Below are 23,185 nucleotides of genomic sequence, written 5' to 3'. Positions count from 1 at the left end.
CGCCCGCCGCTCTCCTCGCCCAGCCTTTGGCGGCTCCCGGCTCCGGGGGTTTCCTTGGGGACAGGCCGTGGGGTTGCCCCGGGTGCTGCGGGGTGCGTGAGCGCCCGGGGGGCCCGCCGGTGAGCGGTGCATGAGCACTTCTCGCACCTGCAAATGCTCCACACGCCTCAAGGCGCACTGTCAGGCATCCTGAGGTGTTGCTTTTTCTAATAAATGTACACAGTTCTTTAAAACTTGTTCTCATGAGTCGTACTTTTTAATAAAATTTGTCAATTTTTATTAGTTGTTTTGGATTCCATTTGCTTTGTCTGTATCACCCCGAAAGAAGGGGTTTATTCCATGCAGGACCTTGTTCCTGCACAAATGGAACGCTGTTCTTTTGTTTTGTTGTTGCAATAATGCTATATGGGTACAAATTATTGATTTATATTTTATCATAGTAATACTCCGTCAGTTTATTTTTTTCCTTCCTGAGTGTGACTTTTTACATTGTCATTACTGAATTTCACCTAATTTTCAACTATTTCCCTCTTTCTCATAATCATTTTCATCATCCAAGCTGCATGAAATTATTATTATTATTATTTTAATTAAATTGTATTTTCTAAAGACGTGGACGTTTGTATTAGTGCTGACCCTGTAAGACCCGCAGGACTCACGGCAGCTTTGCTCAAAATCACTGGGGGCTTTCTGCAAACATAGCGTTGCCTGCAGAGTTCCCTTTCCAAAATACACCCATAAAACCACCGGCACACAGCACCACAAGGCACTGCGAAGTTCTAAACTTTGCAATTTTGTAATGAGATAACAACCCATTTGAACAGTTTAAAACATGTCACTGAAATCAATGCAACACAACTGGTATGAATCCATTGTCTTAATATTCTCCAGCCCAGGCTTGTCGGAAGGATGGGAGGTGGGTGTTTGTCTGCTCCAGAAAAAGAGGGCAGAATTGGTCCATTTATTGCCTTGGGACAAATCAACAATCAGAAATGTCTTTTCAAACTAAATGCCATAAACTACAGGTAATCTTTCACGTTGAATTACAGGTAGACTTTACTTTTTGTAGGGATTAGTTACAGGATTCACACAGACGAGGTGAATTCCCTAGAAAAGGCTAACTTCATAATCTGGGAGCCCACAAGAGCAAAGGACAGGAGTTGGCGACCCAGCGGGCAGGGCTGCGAGTAGGAACTAAAGCTCCAGGCCGGGGTTGTCACAGAGAATAGCGTCCCCCAGCAGAGTTTGGGGAGCGGGGCGGCTCGGGGCGCCCTAAGGCCGGCCGGGGGGCGACACCCCGCGAAGGGAGCCGGGGCCCGGCCGGGGGATGGCTCTCCGAGCTCGGGGGGCGCCGTAGCGGCCGGGGGGGAAGCCGCCAAGGGGCCGGCCGCTATGGAGACGAAGGAGCTGCAGGAGCGGCTGCGGGAGGCGGCGGCGCTGGGGGACGCCGAGGAGGTGCGGAGGCTGCTGGGGCTCGGCGTGGACCCCAACTCCCAGAACGAAGTCAACGGCTGGTGAGGGGCGGCGGGGCTCGGGGGAGGCGGCGGGGGGACAGGTCGCTCCTGCTTGGGAAGCGGGCACAGCGCCGGCAGCGAGGATTTAGGGCGAAATTAGAACGTCAGCCCCTGCCAGGCGCTCCCCTGGGGAGGCGTCGTTGTTCCAAGAAAAGTGTCAGTAAGGCGGCTGCGGGTGCTGAAAACCCGAGGTCTCTGCCCAGCTGCCTTTCGTGCCTTGGTGCCTCTTCAGGTCGTTGTTCTCCAGTTTTTTGGAGAACGTAAGGCAATGCAGCGAAGTAGCCGTCAGAAAGTAAACTTCAGCTTGCCAGGATGTGTTCTCTTATAACCACGCTTATTTTATTAACTTCTAAACCAGATTTGAAAATGACTTTCCATTTTATGTGGGAAGTTTCAGGCTGTTTCAGTGACACACAAACTCTCTTCAGCTGACAACCCTAAACCCGAGACTTTCCTGTAAAATCCTGTCCTGACACTTGGAGGTTCGGGACTACCCCCCGGACCCTGTGGCATGGGAAGCAGGATTTGCTCAGGCAGTTGCAGAGGCTGTTTTCCTGAAGTTAACCCAGCCTGTAGTTACCCTGCTGCATTGTGCTTGAACTTGTAATTAAAAAATAAAACAAAATAATAATAATAATAAAAAAAAATTAAGAAAGCAGCTAAAGTTTTACCGGTGAAAGCCTGACCAGTAACTTTGAGAAATGTGGGACACTGGCAGCTTTCAAAGTGTGGCGATTAAAACCGGAGCTCGTAAAAATCTTAAGACTTTGAATTATCTTAGCGTGTAGGATAAGCAGCTGCTTGTGGTCAAAATTAGTTTGTATCTAAGACAGCCACTTAGGAAAGAAAGCAATCTAACATAAAATATAAGTATTTTTAAGAATAATGATCTGGTCATTTTTAATTTTGACAACCAATGGAAGTTTGCTGTTATTGAAGTCTGCTTGTTGAATTTAAGTTTCCCCAGCGAGCCTCTCACCATCTCTGATGCTAACAGGTGCTGCGTAGTTAGGTTTGGATGCGTGCTGGGGCTGAGGGTAGGCGTTACCTCTCTGCATGAGACCACATGAAATGCTCAGGGTGGATTCCAACATGAGGCCAGTGCTGTTGAGGCTTACGTACCTTCCAAACAAACAACACATGCACATGTTTTACACGTTCAGGGTCCCACACAAATCCTGGGGACTTAACAAAGAGAAACAGCTTATAACCCTCAGTGGAGGGTGGGTCATCATGTGAGCAGTAAAAGCAAATATTGACACATGCTGTGCACTTTCTCCCACCACTTTGGTCCGAACTAGTTTATGACTCAGCAGTGTGCTACTTCTGAATTTAGGGAAACTATTGACACTTAAGGAGATATTTGTGAGAAGTCCAGAAAGCACTGCACAGCAAAACTACCCTAACCTGGTCTGAATTTCTTGAAGCTTGTCTCAGATTTTGTGGGAATTTAGGGATACTTTCTGCTAACAAAATTATTTTATCCCATTTTAAAATGGTACTTTCTATCTGACATGCACAGCCCAACCATGGAGAGGGAGTACAGGATTCTATAATATTGTTAGCAGTATCAGCTCTTTAAAACACAGAATTGGCAACACAGTTCCTAGGATAGTCTGTGAAGAAAAAAATGTGTACGCATATGCTGACACCTATGACACTTCAATTAGACTTAATTATACATAATAACAACACTTGCTGCAGTGACTAGTGCCATTACCTTTAATTCAAAGATGTGTTCTGTCATCGAGGTGCATTAATTTCAGTACGAAAAAATTGTAGAAATAAGCCTTTTGTTTTGGGTAAGTCTAGTTTAGATCAGAATACATAACAATGACCAGGGTTTTGCAAGTTATTTTGTCCTTTCATGGTTTTGTCTAACCCGTACCCCTCCAATAGATCAGATTCTTTCTTTCCTTCCATATATCCTTTTATACATGAAAATTTAAAAGACTGGAATTTTGTATACCAAGTTGGATGTTATTGCTCGAGATGCAACTGCAGTATACTGACTCTGTTTCTTTCACGAAGAAAAAAAATCACAGTGGAAAAAACTTTTTGGAGCTTGACTTTCAATTGAAACTTTTTTTCCATTACAAGTATGTTATTTAGTTCTGCTGTATTTTATTTGATTCTTCAAACAAACAAATATGCACCTTGGAGAACAGTTAACTGTGTTCATTTTTTTTCCCAGAAAAGTTTCCTTTAATTAGAGCTAGAGAATTAAAAGGTAAAAGCTAGAGAAAGGTCAAACACCACTAGAACCCAGGTTAAGGAAAAATGTGAAGACTATACAGTAGGTTATATATAATGTGTAAGTCTACTAAGTCTATAGTACTATTACTAAGGATGTCTTGAACTTTAAAAACACTGCTGTGGTAACTTGGTATCATGATCATTAGAGCAAGGGAAAACTACATCAGCAGCTGTCACTGCAGGCTCCAAAAGCATTGCAAATTTGCAAGGGGCATTGCTATTGAAACTTTTTTTTTTATGTTAGGCATGCATTAGATCTTGTTCTAATATGCAGCAAGAATGAGTGGAAATCAGTCTGCTGTAATTTGGTATTTCAAACAGTGTTAACATCTTCCATGTGCAGGACTTGTTTGCACTGGGCATGCAAACGGAACCATGCTCCAGTGGTGGCTTACCTGCTGCACTCCGGTGCCGACAAGGAGATCCTCACCAAGAAAGGAGAAAGGCCGGTCCAATTAACGTCAAAGAGGGAGATTAGGAAGATGCTGGGAGGTAAATCTATTGCCTATGGGATACGTGCTCTTTAAAGATGATAGGAGGAGGCTCTGCAAAGCACTTATGTTCCAGTCTTATTTTGCATTGCCAAATATTGTGTTAAGTTTCCATAATAGCTGTGGCTTGATCTCTAGGGTGTTTGCTTAGTGAGAAACCAAAGTTTAAGCAAGGATTAAGAACAAATTCCATACCCAGCTAGCCAAGTCTTTTTCCCTAAATACTGAAAAACTGTAAAAGCTATATTTTGAAAAAAATATATGATTAAACAAGTCACAGATAGATGCAAATTCCTATTTTCAAAAGGGGAACAGGGGAAAATATCTCCAATTTGTATGAAACCTTTACGGTGTATGAGCAATAAGTAATTTTCCTGTGGTTCTATGGAGTTCAGACACTGTTCAGTAAATTGAAAATTAGCAGTCTGGAGAAACAGCTCATTAAAACATATTGCAAGAGCATTTTTGTTGCATTTTGTAACTGCTGCAGTAGGCTTTGCTACAAGAAGTGATAAGTAATTTGAAATATTGTTGATTAGCAACCTTTCTCTTCCACTTTGTATTCCTTTGTCTTTGTTTTCATTATTGTCTCCCAGCTGTTGAATTGCTAATGTTTCATTTCTCCCAGGACTGTGTGTTCTTTTCCTTTTATCCCCTGCCTTAATATCAAACATTATATTACCCTTTGTTTTTCATTGCCTTATACATTATGAAGATGATACCATTGTACCACCATGTAACAATGTGCTGGCTACAGATTAAAAATAAATAAAGGTTTTAAAAAAGGCAATATTTAGAAGGAAATAGCACCCCCAGAATTATTTGTATCAGATTCTTGGTAATGTTGTTTTTTTTGTTTTACAGTGGAAGATGATGAACTCCCAGAGCTAAAAAATGATTCAGAACTGCCAATCATCCCTAATTACCTGGCTAACCCACCTTTCCCTTACGTTTATAATACCACGAGTAACAATATTCCAGATCCCTCTGTGAACGGGAGTACCTTGTGTGCAGAATCGCAAGATCCTGACTCTTCTCCCTTACCCGACACGGAGACGTGCACGCGGGCATCAGCACAGCAGGAGAATGCTGCTCCTGAGGCAGCAGGCAGTAAGGGAGCTGCACCATCCTTGCCTGGAGGCTGCGCCATACCACGATGCTCCAATCCTGCCGTGCAGAACGGCCCCGTTTACCAGACACCTGCATCTTGGAGCAGAAGTCCTCCTTCACCAGTTGGATCGAAACAGCCTGGACCTCAGCTAGGGAACGGCTCCTGCACAGGGCCTGTTCCCACATTTCAGCCGGTTTTCTTCACAGGAGCTTTTCCACTTAATATGCAAGGTAACAGTAAAAGCCTTTCTTCTCACCTTTTCTTAGAAATTCTCTCACCTTGGACAGTGAAAATGGACTAGTCAGCATTATGTGTACTCACAGTACTTCTAGGTTTTCAAGTTTTTGTGCATTAGGCATCCAGGAAACATTTGAAGGGAATTTAAGAGGCAGATATGCTGTTTTTGCGGGAACTATTATTAAAATATTGATGAAAACATTTGCTGTTTGTCTCAAATGCTATGAAAGCTTACAGAAACCAGGGTAATCCACTTCTGTAAATGACATACCCTTCAAATAAAGAATGTACGTAACCGGTCAGCTGGAGAGAATCTCGGCTGGCTCAGTCTGCAGAAAGACCTGAGTACTGAGGTGATCTACCGTTTCTGTGGGTAAATAATGCCTGCCCAAACAGGGATATTGTCCGGTAGTTTGCTTTTTGGGGATTCTTGTATTATTACAAATGATAAAAAAAAAAAACATGGCTAATGGAATGTAGAAATATTTAGTACATTTTTTTCCAATTCTTTTACACATCTGCCTATGAATGTACCTTTTTATTTTGAATAGAACTGGTGCTTAAAGTTAGAATACAAAATCCTAGTCTTAAAGAAAATGACTTCATTGAAATTGAACTGGACAGACAAGAGCTGACCTATAAGGAACTGCTCCGAGTGAGTTGCCGTGAGCTGGGTGTTAACCCTGAACATGTACAGAAGATCAGAAAATTACCAAATACAATGCTAAGAAAGGTAAGAACTCTTAATTTTGAATGCAGTAACTAATAAAAAAGATTTTTAGGTTAACATGGAAAAGTAGTAGTTCATTTATCACCTGCATTATGCCCATGTTGCAAAAAGACAATACTAGTTTGTAGCGATGCTCACTGTCTTAGAGACTGAAACACTGAAGAGGAGGAGTTAAGTGGTTAGTTGCGTCTGTTAGTGCATTTTTCACCTATGACCCATGCACTCAAACAGCACTGTAGTCTTTTTAGCGTTCTAGATTCCTTCAGACTTCCTAATGTTCTGACCAAAGTTCCATAACAGTCAACTGCAGTGTTTGCAGAAGGTATATGTTAACCAGTCACCAATTTTTATTATTACTATTTATATTCTAAGTGTTTCATGATTGGTCACTTTGAACTGGGCAACTAAAAACTCCCTTCAACTTTCAGCACTTTATAGTGTTTTTTGTTTGTTTGTTTGTTTGTTTTTGTATTAAAAAGTTCAAGTTTCTTTATCATTTCCTTCCATAAACATTTAGTATTGACCCCTCTTTATGTCTGATTTCTCCACTACATACTACAGTGCAAAACCATGCTACTGTGACCTGTCAGCAGTGTTTAATAGCCCTGTAGCATGTAACTGAGTTTTTCTAGTTCAATAAGGACTGTACACAGTCCTTTTTAAAAAGTATTTGAGAAATATTCTGAGTGCAGGTCTCAGAATTTAACTTTTTTTTCACTTCTGTGACATTTACCTGTGCAGCAGACAGAAAATGGACCTGCTGACATGTTTTACTAAGTAATGGTTCACCTCTCTTTCACTCTCAAATGCCTCTACAGCATTGTTAGCTTCAGTTGTGGAGCTAACCTGATTAGCACTGGATTAATAAATAGACTTCAGTGTACTGCATCTTCACCGAGTACGAGATGACTTACTATTTCTTAGTCAAAAAGTGGAAAAGGAAAAAAGACTTTAGCAATTCTACCACTTGCCAACTTAAGTTGTTGTTGAAGGGACTATCTCCAGCTCTCGTTACTTCAGACTGCCTTGGTAGGATTGGAGGGCACTTACTGTTCCTTGCGGTGATACAAAATTGATTCTACTGAATGCTGTCTAGCAGCAGAGTACTGCTGCAGAGGGAGCAGAACTCAAGTTGTAGTGTGGGAGGGTGTCTTTTGTTGGTCTCTGAAGATGCTGCTGAAGCCAGCTCAAGGATGGTTCTGGTGGGCTGCTCTAGAGGAAGCTGTGTCCAGGACCTTCTTGAGTGGATGCAAGAAATCAATTCATAAGCTTCTAAGAATTACCAAAATGGGGAAGAATGGGGGCTGAGGTGGAGATCAGAGGAGTATACTCAAGGAATATAGCATGCAGTAGATCTTAGAAGCACAATTCCATTAATCACTTGCACTCGCTGTCACAGTGTTGCATTCCTTCTAAAAACACACTTCGGCAAGTAGCTGAATAGGATCCCAGAACAAATATAAGATACAGCAGGATATCTGCTTTCCAGTTTACTATAAAGAACTGTCATATTTAGGGATAATTACATACTTTTAGTATAAACCTACTATTTAATTTACTTCTGCTAAATTGAACATACAGTTTATCACCTAACAACTGACTGTATTTATTTAAAGGACAAAGATGTTGCAAGGCTACAGGATTTCCAAGAACTGGAGCTTGTTCTAACAGTAAGCGACAAAAACTTCCTTTTCAGAGTCCCAACACTTTCTGAACGGAGTGGTTATAACAAGAAGGCATCAGAACTGACATACTAATTGTTTAAAGAATAAAACAAAATATTTGTATCTCTCATTTTAAAATAATATTTGAAATACAGTATCTATAAGGGCTAATGATGTGAAAAAAATCTATTTTGTTAACCTTGAAATAAACTAAAGATGTTATGCACAATTACAGCCTCTAGTTAACCTAACAGTAATTAGTCTGATATGAAAGTAGGTTATGCAAAGGAAGTATTGGTAAAAATACCTGTTAATGCAACACCTTTCCTTACAAAAAAAGATAATCTTGAAATACTGTAGAGGTAGCAGCTCTCAGGGAAAGGCTTACCTTAAACTGTTCTAATAATTTGCTATAAAATAGCAGAGGTACTCATGCTAAAAAACCTGCCACGAAACCCATTTAGTATTTGTACTGAGTCCATTACCATTAACACTCACTTTCTAAATCATTTATTTTTAGTCAGATCATGTTTAAAAGGAAAAAAACAGGAGGGTTTAAATCTGTGGAAGAAGCACAAAACTATGTCTAGTTTAAACACTATTAAGTGACTTATTACCTGTGATTTCTTCATACCTGTTTACACCTTTCCCTATTTCTCAGGTTGAAACAAAAAGTGACTGTAATTATCCAAATCATAAATATGCTCTCAACCAAAATCATAGATCCATTTTATTGTTGTCTGTCAATATATAGTATTGACATGTGCAATTTAAAATACTATTTTTATTACTGTATTGAAAATACATTTCTCCAATGCTGCTTTTATTTTCCCCTTTGGAAGCACAAGAATTGTAATTTTATTGACTTCTTACACCTACATTCCTGAGAAAAACCATGTATTGAAACTTTGAAGTTGCCTGTGTAAGAAGAAACTAATGAAATGCCCAGGGTTTTCTGAGCTAATGTTAAAATCTTGATGTTCCTATGCAATGTGCTTTTTGTTTTTTTGTTTTTTTGTTTTTTTTCCTCCAATGACTTGTGTTTACCCATATTGCTTACTGAAAAAAACACTATTCTTGTTCCATAAAATTCAAAATTAGGCTGCTGTGATATGAAATTCTGATATAAATAAATTGAAAAGTATTTAAAACAGTGAGCTGGATTTTATCTAACTTTTTAGGATTTTAATATTTACTCAGTCATCTGCATTTGAGGTAGAGTTGTATTCTGATAGCATAACTGTAAATATGTACTATGAATTAGATAAAATAACTAAACTACTCAGTATAAACAGGCAGACAGAACATACCAAATGGGACTGAATTTGCCACAGCTTGTCTTCTCCCCTCTTACCTCCCCACCCCTCCAGTTTCTTTGGAAACTACAGCACCAAAGGACTTTATTTGTGTCTTGTCTGATAGAATTTACAGCTCAAGTCAGCTGTACATTGCACATGGACCTGTGAAATGGGTCTTACAGCAGTAGCCTGCTGAGAAGGGAACCCCCCAAACTAGCTGGAGGAAGTGCTGAGATGAAAACCTTCTAAACTCTTACCACTCTTCTCACAGAAGATGACTTCCTCTGACTGGCGTTAGGTGTCCTCCACAGCCTTTTCTCCTTTCTCGGAGACAGGGACAGGAGAAGTCGTCGCTCTTCCCTGGCAGTCAGAGCTGTCACCTGTATTACAGCTAAGAAAATAGGAACTGGTACCCAGGTTTGCCCACGCTCTCCCATCCAGTGAATAGTCCTCTATGCAGCGGGAAGCAGCTTCAGCAGGAGTGGGCACACAAGGGGGAGCCCTCTCCCTATCTGCTTTTTAGGCAGATGCCCAGCATTGACCTGAAAGCACAGAGCCGTGCAAACACCCAGATTTCCTGCATCAATTACCTAGATTGAAGCTCGGTCTCCTAAGGACAATAGCAAAACATTTTGTCACAACAAAATAGCCTCTTGTGAAAGTGTTAGAGGTCAAATGTGGTGTGAGTCATCGGCAATATCGATTTCTTATACTAAAATGCTGCTGGTATATTACCTTCTGTATAATGGAATAATAAAATTCTTGTTCCTTATGTCATGCCTTGTCTATTGCATTGTCCCTGGCACACAGAACAGCTGTGGTGTATGCGTCGGCTCTCTAAATGCCAGCTAAATCCATAAAGGTACCAAGCTGTTGTGGATTAACTAGTCAAAAGTAATGGAGAAAAGCTCAGCTGTTAGGCTGATTGCCTTCATTGTTACACTAATAATCTTGTGCAGATGCTGATAGATAACTATGCATTCAGAAGAATATTTTTATACATTATGCAGTTTATACACAGAAGATACTATTAACACTCCTAACTTAATCTGATAAGTGTATAACCATTACATTACTGTGTATGATAAATAATTCATTACTCTGTGCATTGCTATGTGAAATGTTAATTTCAAATGAATGCTTGGCTGCAGATTCTTGTTTCAATTTAAGAAGTATCATTTGTAACAATTAATAAATGATTATTTTTGTCTTCTCAAAGTTTTTTGGAACTTTACTTACAGAAAAACATAAGAACTTCCTCTTGCCAGGCAGTTTTCCATAGTGCTTCCTACACCAAGTAGGAAGTGAACAACTAAAGCAAAAGGATGTTCTGTCAGGTTCTAGAAGCACACGTTGCTTAAAACAGTACTCCCCATAATTTGAGGAGACTTGGCTATTAACAATACGGTAGATGCTTCTGTGTAACAAATAACATTATTAAAGGTGGTAAGTGTTGAAAGAGAGAAATAATATACTCATCTATGCAGAATGCATGTTCGGCTTAAGTCGAGACTTACTCATGGCAACTTCATACAGGAGAGGCAGAACAAAATGGCACACTTGTGTGCTGATCATGTCCCTGCAGGCTGAAGTGGGCTATACTAACCTGTCAGAAATTGTGCAATTATTTACATTAAGCCATATCTGTAGTTTTAAACACAAGTTATTCATAACCCTTAATTTGAAGAAGGAATTTTATCATTAATAATCCTCAAGTTTCACTAGGTAGGGATACCAAAGGTCCTGGGATAACTCACAGCCTTGAAGCTGATGTGTTCATCTCTTTCCTCCTGCAAGGAGCAGGTTGGAACCACTCAGAAACTAAATGTTCTTTCACTGTTTTTTCAAGCTGAGCCGCCGGGCCTGTCTTTCCGCTTCAAAAGCGATGAACCCTTATACATAAGACACAAAACAGGTGTATTTTGTACCACGAATATAATTTACTAATTATAAACCAGAATGCAATACATATTGTCTTGCGATACGTACATTTTCTTGGCAGAGTGTTTGGCATTCTTTGGGAAAGAAGCATATAACAAAATATTTTATAGAAAATATTTAAAAATATAAAATTCACTTTCTGGTCCTTATAGTTGTAAAATACTTTGTTAATATATCACAAGTCTACTGCAAAAACTTTTGTAAATTACAGTACATTCACAAGTCACTTTTGTGGCAAGTCAGTAAAAAAAAAAAATAACCAAAAAAATCCTCAACAAGGGGTCGTCTTCTCATGCTAGTCCAGCATCTTTAGCCATACTGTAGAAAATACCCTTTGATGCTATAAGGTTTGCAGGTGTGTCAAATTCAGCTATGGTTCCGTTGTCTAAAACGAGAATCCTGTGCAAAACAAAAGGTGGCAGTAAAAGATATGTCAGAATTCCTCACAGGAAATGTGATACCCATTTCTATCACAAAGCAAATACTGCTCTAATCTTTCTCTTGACTATTTTGCTCAATTATTTTCACACACTGAAGCACAACAGATGATTGACATTCTCCCTGAACTGTTGTTTGACTAAAAAAGGTACAGCGCAATCACCATCTCCCAGAAAAAAAATAAATATGGTTCCATTGGTAGCTTTGTAAAACATAGCGCTGCAAAGCCACAGAGAGGCTTTGGGGAATGACTTGAAAAAGCTCATTAAGCATAGTAATAGGTTTTGAAATAATTAATACAACACAAGTGAAAAGGTTACAGCAGCTGCTGGTTAAAAACAGATCCCTACATTTGCTGACAATGCCATTCATGCAACTGGGTAGTATCGCTTACACAGGTTTGGTTAATGAATATAGAACTTATGCCAAGAGTAGCAAAATCAAGCCCGGATATTCTAGGATTATATGGCTTAAACATCATTGCTCATGTACTATCTGACAAGAGCACCAGTGTGACTATCTGGAGACAAATTAGCCCCTGCTTCATGTACCCAGCACACTGGCACGCCCCAACACATGCACCATTAAGTGTTTTACCTCGTGTAATCCATAATTGTGTTCAGCCTGTGTGCTATTGTCAGCACCGTGCAGTCTTCAAATTGAGTCCTAATTGTCATCTGGATAAGATCATCCGTCTCCAGATCGATAGCTGCCGTTGCTTCATCTAGGATCAAGATTCTTGTCTTGCGAAGTAGCGCCCTTGCAAGACAGACGAGCTGCCTTTGGCCAACACTGCAAGCAGAGACAAGGCTTTCACAGAGGCCCCGCTGCTCCTAGCTCTCCATTGTTCAGAATCGCTTGTTCTGGAGCAGATTACTCGTCAGATAAAGTCACCGAACAAGAAAAAAATTATTTAGCTAACAGCCCAGCCTGTCAGCCCTAGAGGAAATAAATACACATTGCAGCATTACTCAGCTACTTTCAGCACGTGTTTGTTCACTAACTGACTTTGTTAACTAGCTGACCCAGTACTTAAGAAAGCCACTAAATGTCCCCTTTCAGTCATTACATCGAAAGTCAGGGAAATTAATAATTATAATGCTTCTGTCTGACTTTTCAGAAACACGCACAGGTGTAACAACACTGGACATACACGAACTTAAAAAAAATTAAAAGTTCTGAGGCTGCAAGTCCTTTCTACCATCAAAGAAAATAACTAAGGAGCCCAGAATACTCCCCCTACAGCTCCTCAGACACTGCCTTTGAGTGTCTCTGAGGGACAAGGAAGGAGCTGAATGAACGTCCATCACACACAATCTGGTTACACTGTGGTCTCAGAAGCCAATACAGCATATACAAGCATGATGTTTTATCATACAGTTCATGGCTTTCTTCGTGGATCTTCCAAAATATTAACAGAAAACAACCATTGCTGAAGTGTCAGTATAGGCAGAGGACTTTTACTTTGCACAAGTTACATGTTACCATGGCATTACCCTTCCTACAAAACCTTGGTTAAGGGATTGCCTATTGATAACACCTTGACATTTCTTTCTATACCAATAAGACAAGATTTTGGTTTGGGAGAAATTCTTCCCAGCAGGAAAAGAGAATCAGATCATTCCTGGAAGAGTCAGAAGAGCAATAACATGTTTGACCCTTACTGGTTTTCTTGGAACAGGAATTGGTGGCCAAGTACTTCTGTACACAACAAACTACAGTGTAAACCTGTGCTCAAGTGTTACTCACTGTTAGGCCTGAATGAAAGCTCAGTGTATGTTTCTAATCCAAACATTCTTTACCTAAGATTTTCTCCACCTTCTGAGCATTCGTATTCCAACATGGATGGCTGACTGCTGACAAACCTCTTCAGATGAGACAGTTCAAGAGCTTTCCATATTTCCTCATCTGAATACTTATTAAATGGATCCAGGTTCATCCTCAGTGTTCCAGAAAAGAGAACAGGATCCTGGATAGAAAACAAGCTTCCATTAGACAAGTGCTTTAGCTGCTGTAAGTACAGGTATTAATATATGAGTTATTAAGTGTCTATTGCATTGAAGGTGGGCTACCTTCCAGTCTTATCCACTATGAAAACACATCACATTATACACATACTCTAAAGATTTTTTACTCTAAACTCTGTTTTATCACCCAACATCAGCTTGTGAGGTGGCAGGACAGGACCACATAAGGAAATACAATGACTTGTTTGCGTGAACCCAGTTTACGAATGCAACAAAGCATTTTCCTCTGTGGTTAAACTATCATTTGTGGTTTGATAACCTCTCTGTATTGTGATGCATAGAAGCTGTACCTGAGGAATAATTGTTAGCCTCGATCGAAGGTCATGGAGGCCGATCTCTGAAATTCTCACACCATCAATTTTAATTTCCCCTTTTGCTGCTTCCAGGATCCTAAAGAGACAGAGTGTCATGGAGGACTTTCCTGCTCCAGTTCTGCCAACAATCCCAATCTACAACAAATTGGAGGATTAACAGCAATGCATATAGTTAAAAACAAAAAGTACCAGGAACAACAAAACAAAGCGCCAAGATTTCTCTAAGAGGTTTTATACCAGATAGGAATCTGAAAAAATAAACACCCTTCTCTAGAAAACTGTCATACATTACAATGTATGTATTGTCATTCCCATAATTACGTACAAAGGCCTACAATCATCCTACATGAGTATGGGCGATTAGCTGAAGTACCCGCGTTAGGAATTACTTATGTTAGCATAACAGACAAGGAGGAAAAAAAAAATAGATTTTTAGAGGACAATTCAGAATTCACACTTTATTGTAAGCACACATATCTGAATTCCAGAAGGTAATTGTCATCCTGTCTGCTTAGTATAAGGATAATAATATGTGGCACTGCTTGAGCAGAGGGTTAAACCAGATGACATCCAGAGGTCCTTTCCAACCTCAGCCATTCTGTGATTCTGTGATAATGCCCTCTTCTATTAATAGCCTATTGACTGGAGGACTTTCCCATGCTAGTTGTTCTGTCAACAGCACACAAAGCCCAGTACTTTCAATTGAAGCATGAAGATAATCTCCCAGAACAATTTCCCGATTAAGAAAGCAAAGGATGTCATTTCCTTCCATGCCAAAGATTTCACAGGCAAAGCCAGATTGTGGAAAAAGCTGGAATTCCTTCTCCCATCTACATCTCCTCAGAGAAGCATTTTTGTCACTGAAATTCTGTCACTTGCAATCACTGGTGCCTCCTACGCAGTAACTCGATGCCAGCCAAACTTTTAAAAGTCCAGAAGGACCCACGCAGTCGGTTCTATTGCTTCCTGCCTGGAGGATGCTGCCACAGTCGTTATTGCTGGCCAGCTTATGTAGTCTCCACCACTGAGGCAACTGTGCATGTAGCTCGTCCTTTATCCATGGTTGTCACTGGATGCCCAGAGCAAAGTTACAACAGAGACATACAGCTGGTTACTCACCTTCTCTCCACCGTGCACTTGGAGGTTTAGATCCTTCAGCACTAGGTCCAGGCCCTTTCTGTACCTCACTGAATAATTCACAAATTCCAGCTCGCCCTTGGATGGCCAGTCTTCTGGGGGACTCTTATCCTCAATTATCCAGGGAGCCTGAAGAACACAGGAATTAGAAATGCCTCATACAGGTTTAAAAAATTAATAATTCAAACTCAGATACAAACATTAGCATTTATGGCTTACTAGAAATATAACTGATAAATTGAATTTCTAGTTATAAATTAAAAATAGTTTCTTAAGCATCCACCCATTTTGGTCATTGTTGTGAAGTTTACAGGAAAAAATGTATCTGAGCATATGAAGTCAAATCCTCAACTGATATAAATTAACATTTTTTCCATTAACTTCAACAGAACACTATCTGTTCCATGCCAGCTCAAGCTCTAGCTTATAATATATATCACACATCTTGTCTACCTTTTTTTTCTTCCAGATCAAATACTTTATCTCCAGAAATGTACACTGCAGCTCTCCTCAGACCATCCATTTCCTAATTCTTAGTCTCTCGTATACACAGGGCTAACAAAACCCACCCTGTCCACAGAGCAGCAGATTTCCCAGCATAGCTCCATCTGCTACCTTTAAAAGTATTTGGCAACAAAAGAGAATGATCGGATGATTTTTCTGGATTAGGCAGTGCAGTGTTCCTGGAGATGTTCTCTCAAGGGAGAGGAGGTCTGATTAAGCTGATTAAATATAAATACTTTTGAAAACATGTGCATAGACTGATAATTGTAGCGCAGCTGTGCTCAGAGGCAGGATCACAGCACCTTCTACGCAGGTAGGACTATGCATCAAACACTTCAAACCCAAGGGGAGCAATATTCTGATGGTGAAAATCATATCTGTTATGCTATAGCCACTCACACTAGCAGAAAATGAGATGCTAAGCACAGACTGCATGATAGCAGTAATAATTCGGAGCTCTGGTAGCATAAATTACAGTTCAGAGTGTGACATTTATTCAGGTTAAATGGTAATACTCTCAGAGCAGGAATTCTCTCAAGAGTCTAAAGAAACACCCAGGTAAACATTGTGTGTTAAAATTTTGCCATGCTTGTTAGTGAACATGCTTGACTCTCAGTAGCTGACCTCTGTTTCAGTTTCTGAATACTCTTTTATTCTTTCAACAGCCACAATGTTAGTTTCAAGATCAGAAGTCATTCGGACCATCCAGTTCAGAGACAAGGTCACCTGGAGAAGACAAGGAAAAAATATTGCCCACAGAGAGACAACAAATTTAACAACAAAAATGGGTATTATTGTTAAGACATGGATTCACACTGACATTACAAATGGAGTAATTACCTTTGCATCAACATTAATACAGATACTGAGACAAGAAGTCCACAGATAACCAGGTGTTTATGTGAAGAAGGACATGTTTCCCATGGTGCATTAATAACTGCCCCCCAAAAAAGTTGGTTTCAAGTCATTCCCGAAAGTCACGCATCTCACTTGAAAACTGCTAACAGCAATCCTGCGCACTCAAGGTATCTGAAAAGCTTCTGACAAGAATGAGACCATTAAATCTGCTCAGCCATTCATAGCTTGGGTTAGTACACTTTATCTTGCTATTTATGAATTCTATTGATCTCCCTGTGATTACCCATACACGTACATGTTCTATGTAGCAGGCAAAACGTGGGACACATTAAGCCCATGCTGCTCAAATAAGCTGCTGTTGGCAGGTGCACCTGACATTCTTGGGCTGCTTGCACACTGCCACTGGAGATACAGGGGTGCAGCACACCCTCAGTGCTCCCAAAGTGCCCTGAACTCCTACTGCACGTGGACTTGCTGATGGCCTGTCAGCGTTCAGTGTAAATCTCTACTGTTTCCAGATATTCCACAACTCGTTTTTATTATTTCCTTATTAACTCCCACTTTGACAAGTACTTAAGTACTGCTAATCTATCAACAGAGAGCATCAACACATACCTGTAGTGCATAAGATACTGAAAGTCCTACCAAGCCAGCATTCAGGCTGTTTTTACCAATCACAGCAAAGAGGGCAGCAAAAAGGACAATACAGTTCCCCACAAACTCAACTCGAATGCCCAGCCACCTGGTCAAAAGGCAGACATAAGAAGAGTGGTAAATGCTTTCTTGGACCTGTTGTGCAAACACAAAGAACTAAAGTTGAAACAAGAAGTTATATTCTTTTTTACCTGTTTGATACAATGCCAGGATAGTAACTCTTCTGATTTTCATCCACCTTCAAGTCACTGATGTCTACGAAGGACTTCTCTCTCTTGTAGGCTCTGATGACGCTGGCTCCTGATATTGTTTCTGAGAAGTGCGAGTAGATGGGAGATCTACTCACAGACTCCAGACGCTTCAGCTGACGGGAGGTAGCTACATAGAATCGCTGCCATTTTTTGGAGAAAGTTGAAGGGTACATGAAATGCTTACTCTTTTAATTATCAGCAAAATGATTATTAGGTTAATGGATTATTAGGTTAAGGATTTAAAGTAGATTTTTAACGATGCACTTAAACCCTTACGAATATTCTCTATAATTAGGAAGTATTTCAAGAAAAGTTATCCTTGTTTCATTCCAAAATAGAGTTTTGGGTGACTGCCATTTCTATATCCTGTAAGATGAATTTTAATCTATGTCACTTTAAATTCAGGTAATATAGCCTAACAGAATGAATGCATTTGTAGAAGCCTCATTTTCCAAGAAAATTAACATGAATTTGTACCTCCATTATCAGGTCTCTATTTACATACTAACATATGCTTCATTTTTGCTCAGAAGTCAATAAAATTGATGCTATTTTCAGCATTTTAACTCCTCTCCACCTTAACAACTTGTCAGTATGTCAAATACATGCACACTTCGATATATTAAAATGCACTGCAGCTCTCTCTCTAGCAGTAGGCTTACTTGTTATTACTTAAAAGCAAAAAAAGTTATGGCAATTTATTTTATGACCATGTCCCACAGGAGACACTTCCTTTACTGAGAGAAGTAAATAATGTTTTGTCTACATAAGCACTGTTACTTCAGATACTACCCTAGATTTTACCCTAGATTTTTCTAAAAAAAAAAAACACAAAAACACACCAAAACACCCCACAAAAAACAACAACAACAAAAACACAAATAATGCAATAATAGCCATTACAATGATAGTGAGATATTTTTCCAGTTACCTGAACAAAGAAGTACAGAATTGCAAGTGGAACTATAACCACAGCAAAGAGCGGAGTACTTGCTATAATCACAATCATTGTTGATAAAGAGGTGAAGAATGTTCCAAGGAACATCAAGATGGTCGGTGGGATGACTTCATCGATTACATAGATGTCCTTTGAAAAGCGGTTGATGATTCGGCCGGTTGGAGTGGTGTCATAGAAGGACTGTGGTGTGCGAAATTTGTTCTCCAGCAGAGCCGTGTGAAGCGTCCGGGCTGCGTTAATGCCTCCCATTGCCAGGGTGAAAGAGGAGACGAGCACTATGAGGCCTTCCAAGCGAAGAGATGTGTTAACCAGTGAGCACGGATGTTACCAATTTGCAGCTCTTTGACTCTCAAGCAGCTTCTGTTGTGCTAGAAGCCTTTTTGCTTTACTATTTCCCTGTCCACCTCCCTCTTACCATGCACATCAGCACCATGGCATTGTGGTCACTACTGCCTAACACACAAGAATACGTCCTGTGGATTTCACCGTTCTGTCCACGCAGGACAGATGCACAACCATCTTCCCTCTGCTTTCTGCAAGCCTCCATGAAGACCTAATGCTGCAACTTCACCCCAGCCTCTGCCTTTTCTGAACCTGAGTCACTCCAATTTCTCTCTCCCAGGTTTCTACATCACCCATTCAAACCCCTCCAAAGGCTTGGCAGCACAAGTAAAAGTGGGGGACTGAGCTCAGACTTTCTGGCTCTAGCTTTCTTTACTTCCCTTGTTTAGGATAGCATTTTGATGGCAATTTTGGGCCACCAGCAACTAATACAGTGGCTTTCCCATCTAATTCTTCTTTGATAAATACAAAGACATCATGATTTTTATCTGGTCTCACCTTGCAAGAGGCCCAAGGCAGCATAGACTCCGATTCGCATGGATGTGTTGTGCTGAGTCCCATTTATCACTGGCTCATTGGTCCAGTCACTGAGCCACACGTTGGCCCCAATAGAAGCAGCATTTTGACAGCAGTATAGGAAGCATATAGCTAAAGAGATGACAGGGCTGACAGCCTTCATGTATTGCCAGAACACTGTTAGCTTTACCTGCAAAATCACACACCAAATCTGGTTTGTACAACTTACAGAACCAGAAGTTTAGACAGAAAAAAGAATCCTTCAGCAGAGGAACTACTAAGTTCAAAACTGCCCAATATCTAACAGACCACAGGAAGAGTTCATCTGCCTGAGCTCCATGTCAGGGTGGTAACTTTCTCAACAAGTCAGAAGCTTATGTGAAATATTCTTTGCCTCAATTTTGATGAACTGTATTGTATTAGTTTTGTGGGGTTTTAGTGTTTAAGACTGCCAGACAGGGCTGGGAAGAGGTTTATCAAATAGCTGCAAAGTATGGGTAACAACAGCAACCGAGCCTTTCAGGCAAAAGCAGCAACTTGTCAGGCATAACCAGCTCAGGACTACTGAAAGGGCCTATTCAGGTCCTTTTTTAGGCCTCCATTCAGGTATCTTCACAATACATTCTAAGGTAATGCAAATAAAGGTAGAGAGGCAAAAAAGACGGAGGCTCACGACACAACAGTCTCTAAAAAGGCATAAGGAAGAATAATTTAGAGAACAAGTGTTGCTGATTAGGGACTTTAACAACTAAAATAATCCACAGAAACAGTCAATTAAATGTCTGTTCTACGAAGCACGTACATCAGACAGTGAACAGGACATGTCGAGTGGTAGGACACCTTCTGAAGTGGTAGGAAGGGACTTTCTTTGATGAGGTCACCCTGTTCCTTTTCCATTCCCTTTCCTGTCCCTGGATTTTATGTCTTTATTCCCATCTTCTATTTTTCCCTTTTCCCCTCTTTTTTCTCTATTCCTATTTTACTCCCTGGCCCTGCTCGCAGAAAGGGCCTTTTGTACCCATGAGCATAAACTGCTCTTGAAGATGGTGTGGCAGGTATCGTTTAGACAGAACAGATCCACTGGCACGCAGCAGGCAGCTGGCTTGTAGAACCCCCTGCTGCAGGACATCAAATACCCAGTGCTGCAGCTGGACTTGCACAGCAGCCAAACAGTTTAAAGAACAACAGTGCTGAAAGCTCTGCAATGCAAAGACAGAGCTGACAGAATGCAGTGTTATGCAGTATCAGGTGACTGTGGCAGGAGCTGGAAGGGTTTCTTTTCTTTCCTAACTACATAGCCTTTGCCAGGTGCAGAATTCCCTGCCAAAAGCCCAAATCTGAAGGATCAGTGGCCACCAAATTAATTCCTAAAATGTGCTGTCATAACTTATACAATGCATTTAACAGAACTGGATCAAATGTAAAAATAAAAATGATTTTTTTTCAAGCAGGAAAAAATGAAGAAAAAGGAAGGGGGAAAATCACACTATACCGTTCCCGTTTCAGTGGTTTCTGCTTGAATAAGTTTCTCGTTAGGATTTTTTCTTGGCAGAGGAGGCTCAGCTGGCTTCTTTTCACAGACTCTCCGTTTCGTTGACATTTTGTTGGGACATTCTCCTCCTTCAGAAGATATTACACTAAGTTGCCTAGTCAAAACAATAGAGTCATTAGGAGAAAAAGGGCATATTGTGGCTGTGCTAAAGCAAGAATGGGATGCAGCAGACTGGACTTCACCCCAGCTCTTTTGCTCTGTTCCCATGCCAGCCTCACTTGCAGATACGGGTGTATGCAGGATCCCCATGGATGTACAGTGCTGTTCAGTAATGCCAGAACTATAGCTCCTAACAAAAGCTGTGGCAAGCCCTGGACACTTTGATACAGGGCATTAGAGTGCTCATTGCAAAACAGGCTTTTCAAAGCTAGCCCCCGAGCTTCTCTGTTTTCACATCAACAGTAACTGGAGAGTGTTCCAAGGGTATGGTTATGAAAAAAGTTGCTTTAAGAAGTTGGTTCTATTTGGATTAAAAAGAAGATTGCACAAACAGGTGTTTGATCTTCTTTGCATGTTCTTTCACATTTACTTTCAAAAGGACTCTATAACAATTTATTTTTAAGAGGAAACTAAATCGTAGACTGTCAGACAGTATTTGATTAACATCTTTCAGATGTGTTTTACCCCAGACACAGATTATAAACACAAGAGGACTTCATGTTTACCTAAGAAACTGTTTGCGGGCCTCGTTCGTCACAGGTTCATTATCTGCCAAATCGGTGTGGATGCTGAGGGTGTCTTCAGCTAGCAGGACCTCTTCCTCCTCCACCACTGCAAGGCAAGATTACATCTCAGATTTTCTGCTGAGTAAAGCAGAAAGCAGAGAAACAAGTGGCCAGGCAAAGCAAGAGTAATGAAAATCAATACCACAGCAGGAAAATCATAGTATATAATCTCATCATTAATCACCCCCAGTGGCAGTAGCCACATCCCTTGGGTGCATCACTTTACTAAATTGCAGAGGTCTTGTGAGGCAGATTGGTGACCAAATGCATTTACATCTCATTGCCTTAGTGCACCCAAAATGCTAAGTGATACTGTTATGGTCAGTTCTAGATAAATTTACATATAGAACATGCTCTAGACATGATCTTGGGATGAGGTCTCATGTCAGGAACTACTGCAAGCCTCTGCTAGTGCTAAAAGATGCCATGCATGTTCTTTTCTGCCTGTCTGGTGAGAGCACAGCACTGCAATCAAAGAGCGTGAGAACACTGCCCCACAAAGGAAACATTTACCAAAATGCTTCAATCTTGCAATATTTTATCAGCATAAAACCAAGCTGAGAGGTAACTCAAGATTAAAATATCATTTAACTTGTGTGAAAAAAACAACATATAACATGAAAACAAAGGAAAAATTCTGTGTAGCCCTTATGACAGCAGACCCCAGTTTGTTCTTTCCTATTTCATTTTCCTGCTGAGCTCAACCTTGCCAATTGTAAAAGAAATTCTCAACTTTGAAATAATTTCAAAACACAAGAATCGCTTTTTCTAAGACAAATCAAATGAAATTTTTGAACTAAATTTCTTTGGGAAAACATTCATCAATAAAACAGAACTGGCGAAAGACAGCATTTTTTATGGTAGAGCAGAAAGGAAAGACAAACGCCAGGGTATCACGAAGGAGCAGTGGACAGTATACAGAGAAAGAGCCTGTAATCTGGTTGAGAGAGAAAGATATTTTAAGAAAAAGCAGTACTGTACTTGTTAGTTCATCCTCTTCAATATCTTCATCAAGTGCATAATTTCGAAGGAATTCTGCAAAAGTCTTGTTTTGTTTTAGAAGGTCTTGGTAAGATCCCATTTCGGAGATTTTTCCATCTACCAGGACAATTATATGGTCTACCTGAGGCAGGAAACCAATGCCATGGGTCACCAAAATACGGGTCTGGATAGGGAAAGAGAAAAAAACACATATCTCAGTTGTCATTGTTGAGACTAAATGCTGCAGTGCACTAATGCTACCCAACAAGTCAAATAATACTGCATTTTTGAGATGGGGAGTGCATTATTATCTTAAGGTGAAATGCCAAGAGAAATACACTGCCCTTGTTAGTCGAATTAGCTTTGAAAAATCTAGATGAACTTATTATGCTTCCTACTACATGCTGATATAGTCACAAAGGGAAGTAAAACAACTGAGTCATCACTCCCCTCTTTCCCTTTTAAGCACTGAGACAGTCTGAGAAGATTGTAACAGGAGTAGAAGGGGAAGCAGAGAGGTTGTAATTTGGTTGCGTGCTGCCAAAGACTTCTGTAAATTAGTAAGCTGTTGCAACTTCCTCACTGTGTCACCTCCGAGTAACAAGCAATACTAAACTGATAACCTTTACAAGTTCCCACAAATGCCTTGATTTTGGACATCTCAAATAGTTGGGTTTTTAAAAAGA

General features: G+C 40.4%; 2 protein-coding genes across 3 annotated transcripts in view; one reads left to right on the top strand and one right to left on the bottom strand.

The window, feature by feature from the left end:
* The first annotated feature begins 1,224 nt into the window (after positions 1-1,224).
* ANKRD40 (ankyrin repeat domain 40) lies at positions 1,225-10,519 on the top strand. The gene is made up of 5 exons (XM_035342607.1): positions 1,225-1,514; positions 4,114-4,262; positions 5,126-5,602; positions 6,161-6,342; positions 7,956-10,519. Exons 1-5 carry the CDS (start codon positions 1,393-1,395, stop codon positions 8,094-8,096), a joined length of 1,071 nt encoding a protein of 356 aa, XP_035198498.1. The 5' UTR covers positions 1,225-1,392; the 3' UTR covers positions 8,097-10,519.
* Positions 10,520-11,219: 700 nt separating this feature from the next.
* Positions 11,220-23,185, bottom strand: part of ABCC3 (ATP binding cassette subfamily C member 3) — a 48,376-nt gene continuing 36,410 nt past the window's right edge. The window contains exons 19-31 of one of the 2 annotated variants that reach the window (XM_035342597.1): positions 22,500-22,683; positions 21,459-21,564; positions 20,734-20,887; positions 19,224-19,431; positions 18,357-18,667; positions 17,366-17,565; positions 17,136-17,262; positions 16,287-16,388; positions 15,141-15,287; positions 13,998-14,156; positions 13,483-13,649; positions 12,278-12,472; positions 11,220-11,641 (exon numbers count right to left, since the gene is read on the bottom strand). In XM_035342597.1, the coding sequence (XP_035198488.1) occupies positions 11,533-11,641; positions 12,278-12,472; positions 13,483-13,649; positions 13,998-14,156; positions 15,141-15,287; positions 16,287-16,388; positions 17,136-17,262; positions 17,366-17,565; positions 18,357-18,667; positions 19,224-19,431; positions 20,734-20,887; positions 21,459-21,564; positions 22,500-22,683 (2,169 nt within the window). In that variant the 3' untranslated portion in view covers positions 11,220-11,532. Of the gene's footprint in view, positions 11,642-12,277; positions 12,473-13,482; positions 13,650-13,997; positions 14,157-15,140; positions 15,288-16,286; positions 16,389-17,135; positions 17,263-17,365; positions 17,566-18,356; positions 18,668-19,223; positions 19,432-20,733; positions 20,888-21,458; positions 21,565-22,499; positions 22,684-23,185 lie in introns of those variants that run through there. The other variant, XR_004755201.1, reaches the window with a different exon arrangement.

This window comes from Oxyura jamaicensis, chromosome 18 (genome assembly GCF_011077185.1).
Source record: "Oxyura jamaicensis isolate SHBP4307 breed ruddy duck chromosome 18, BPBGC_Ojam_1.0, whole genome shotgun sequence".
Taxonomy (NCBI): domain Eukaryota; kingdom Metazoa; phylum Chordata; class Aves; order Anseriformes; family Anatidae; genus Oxyura; species Oxyura jamaicensis.
Note: the sequence above shows the minus strand (reverse complement) of the source record. Positions and strands in the feature narration are given on the sequence as shown.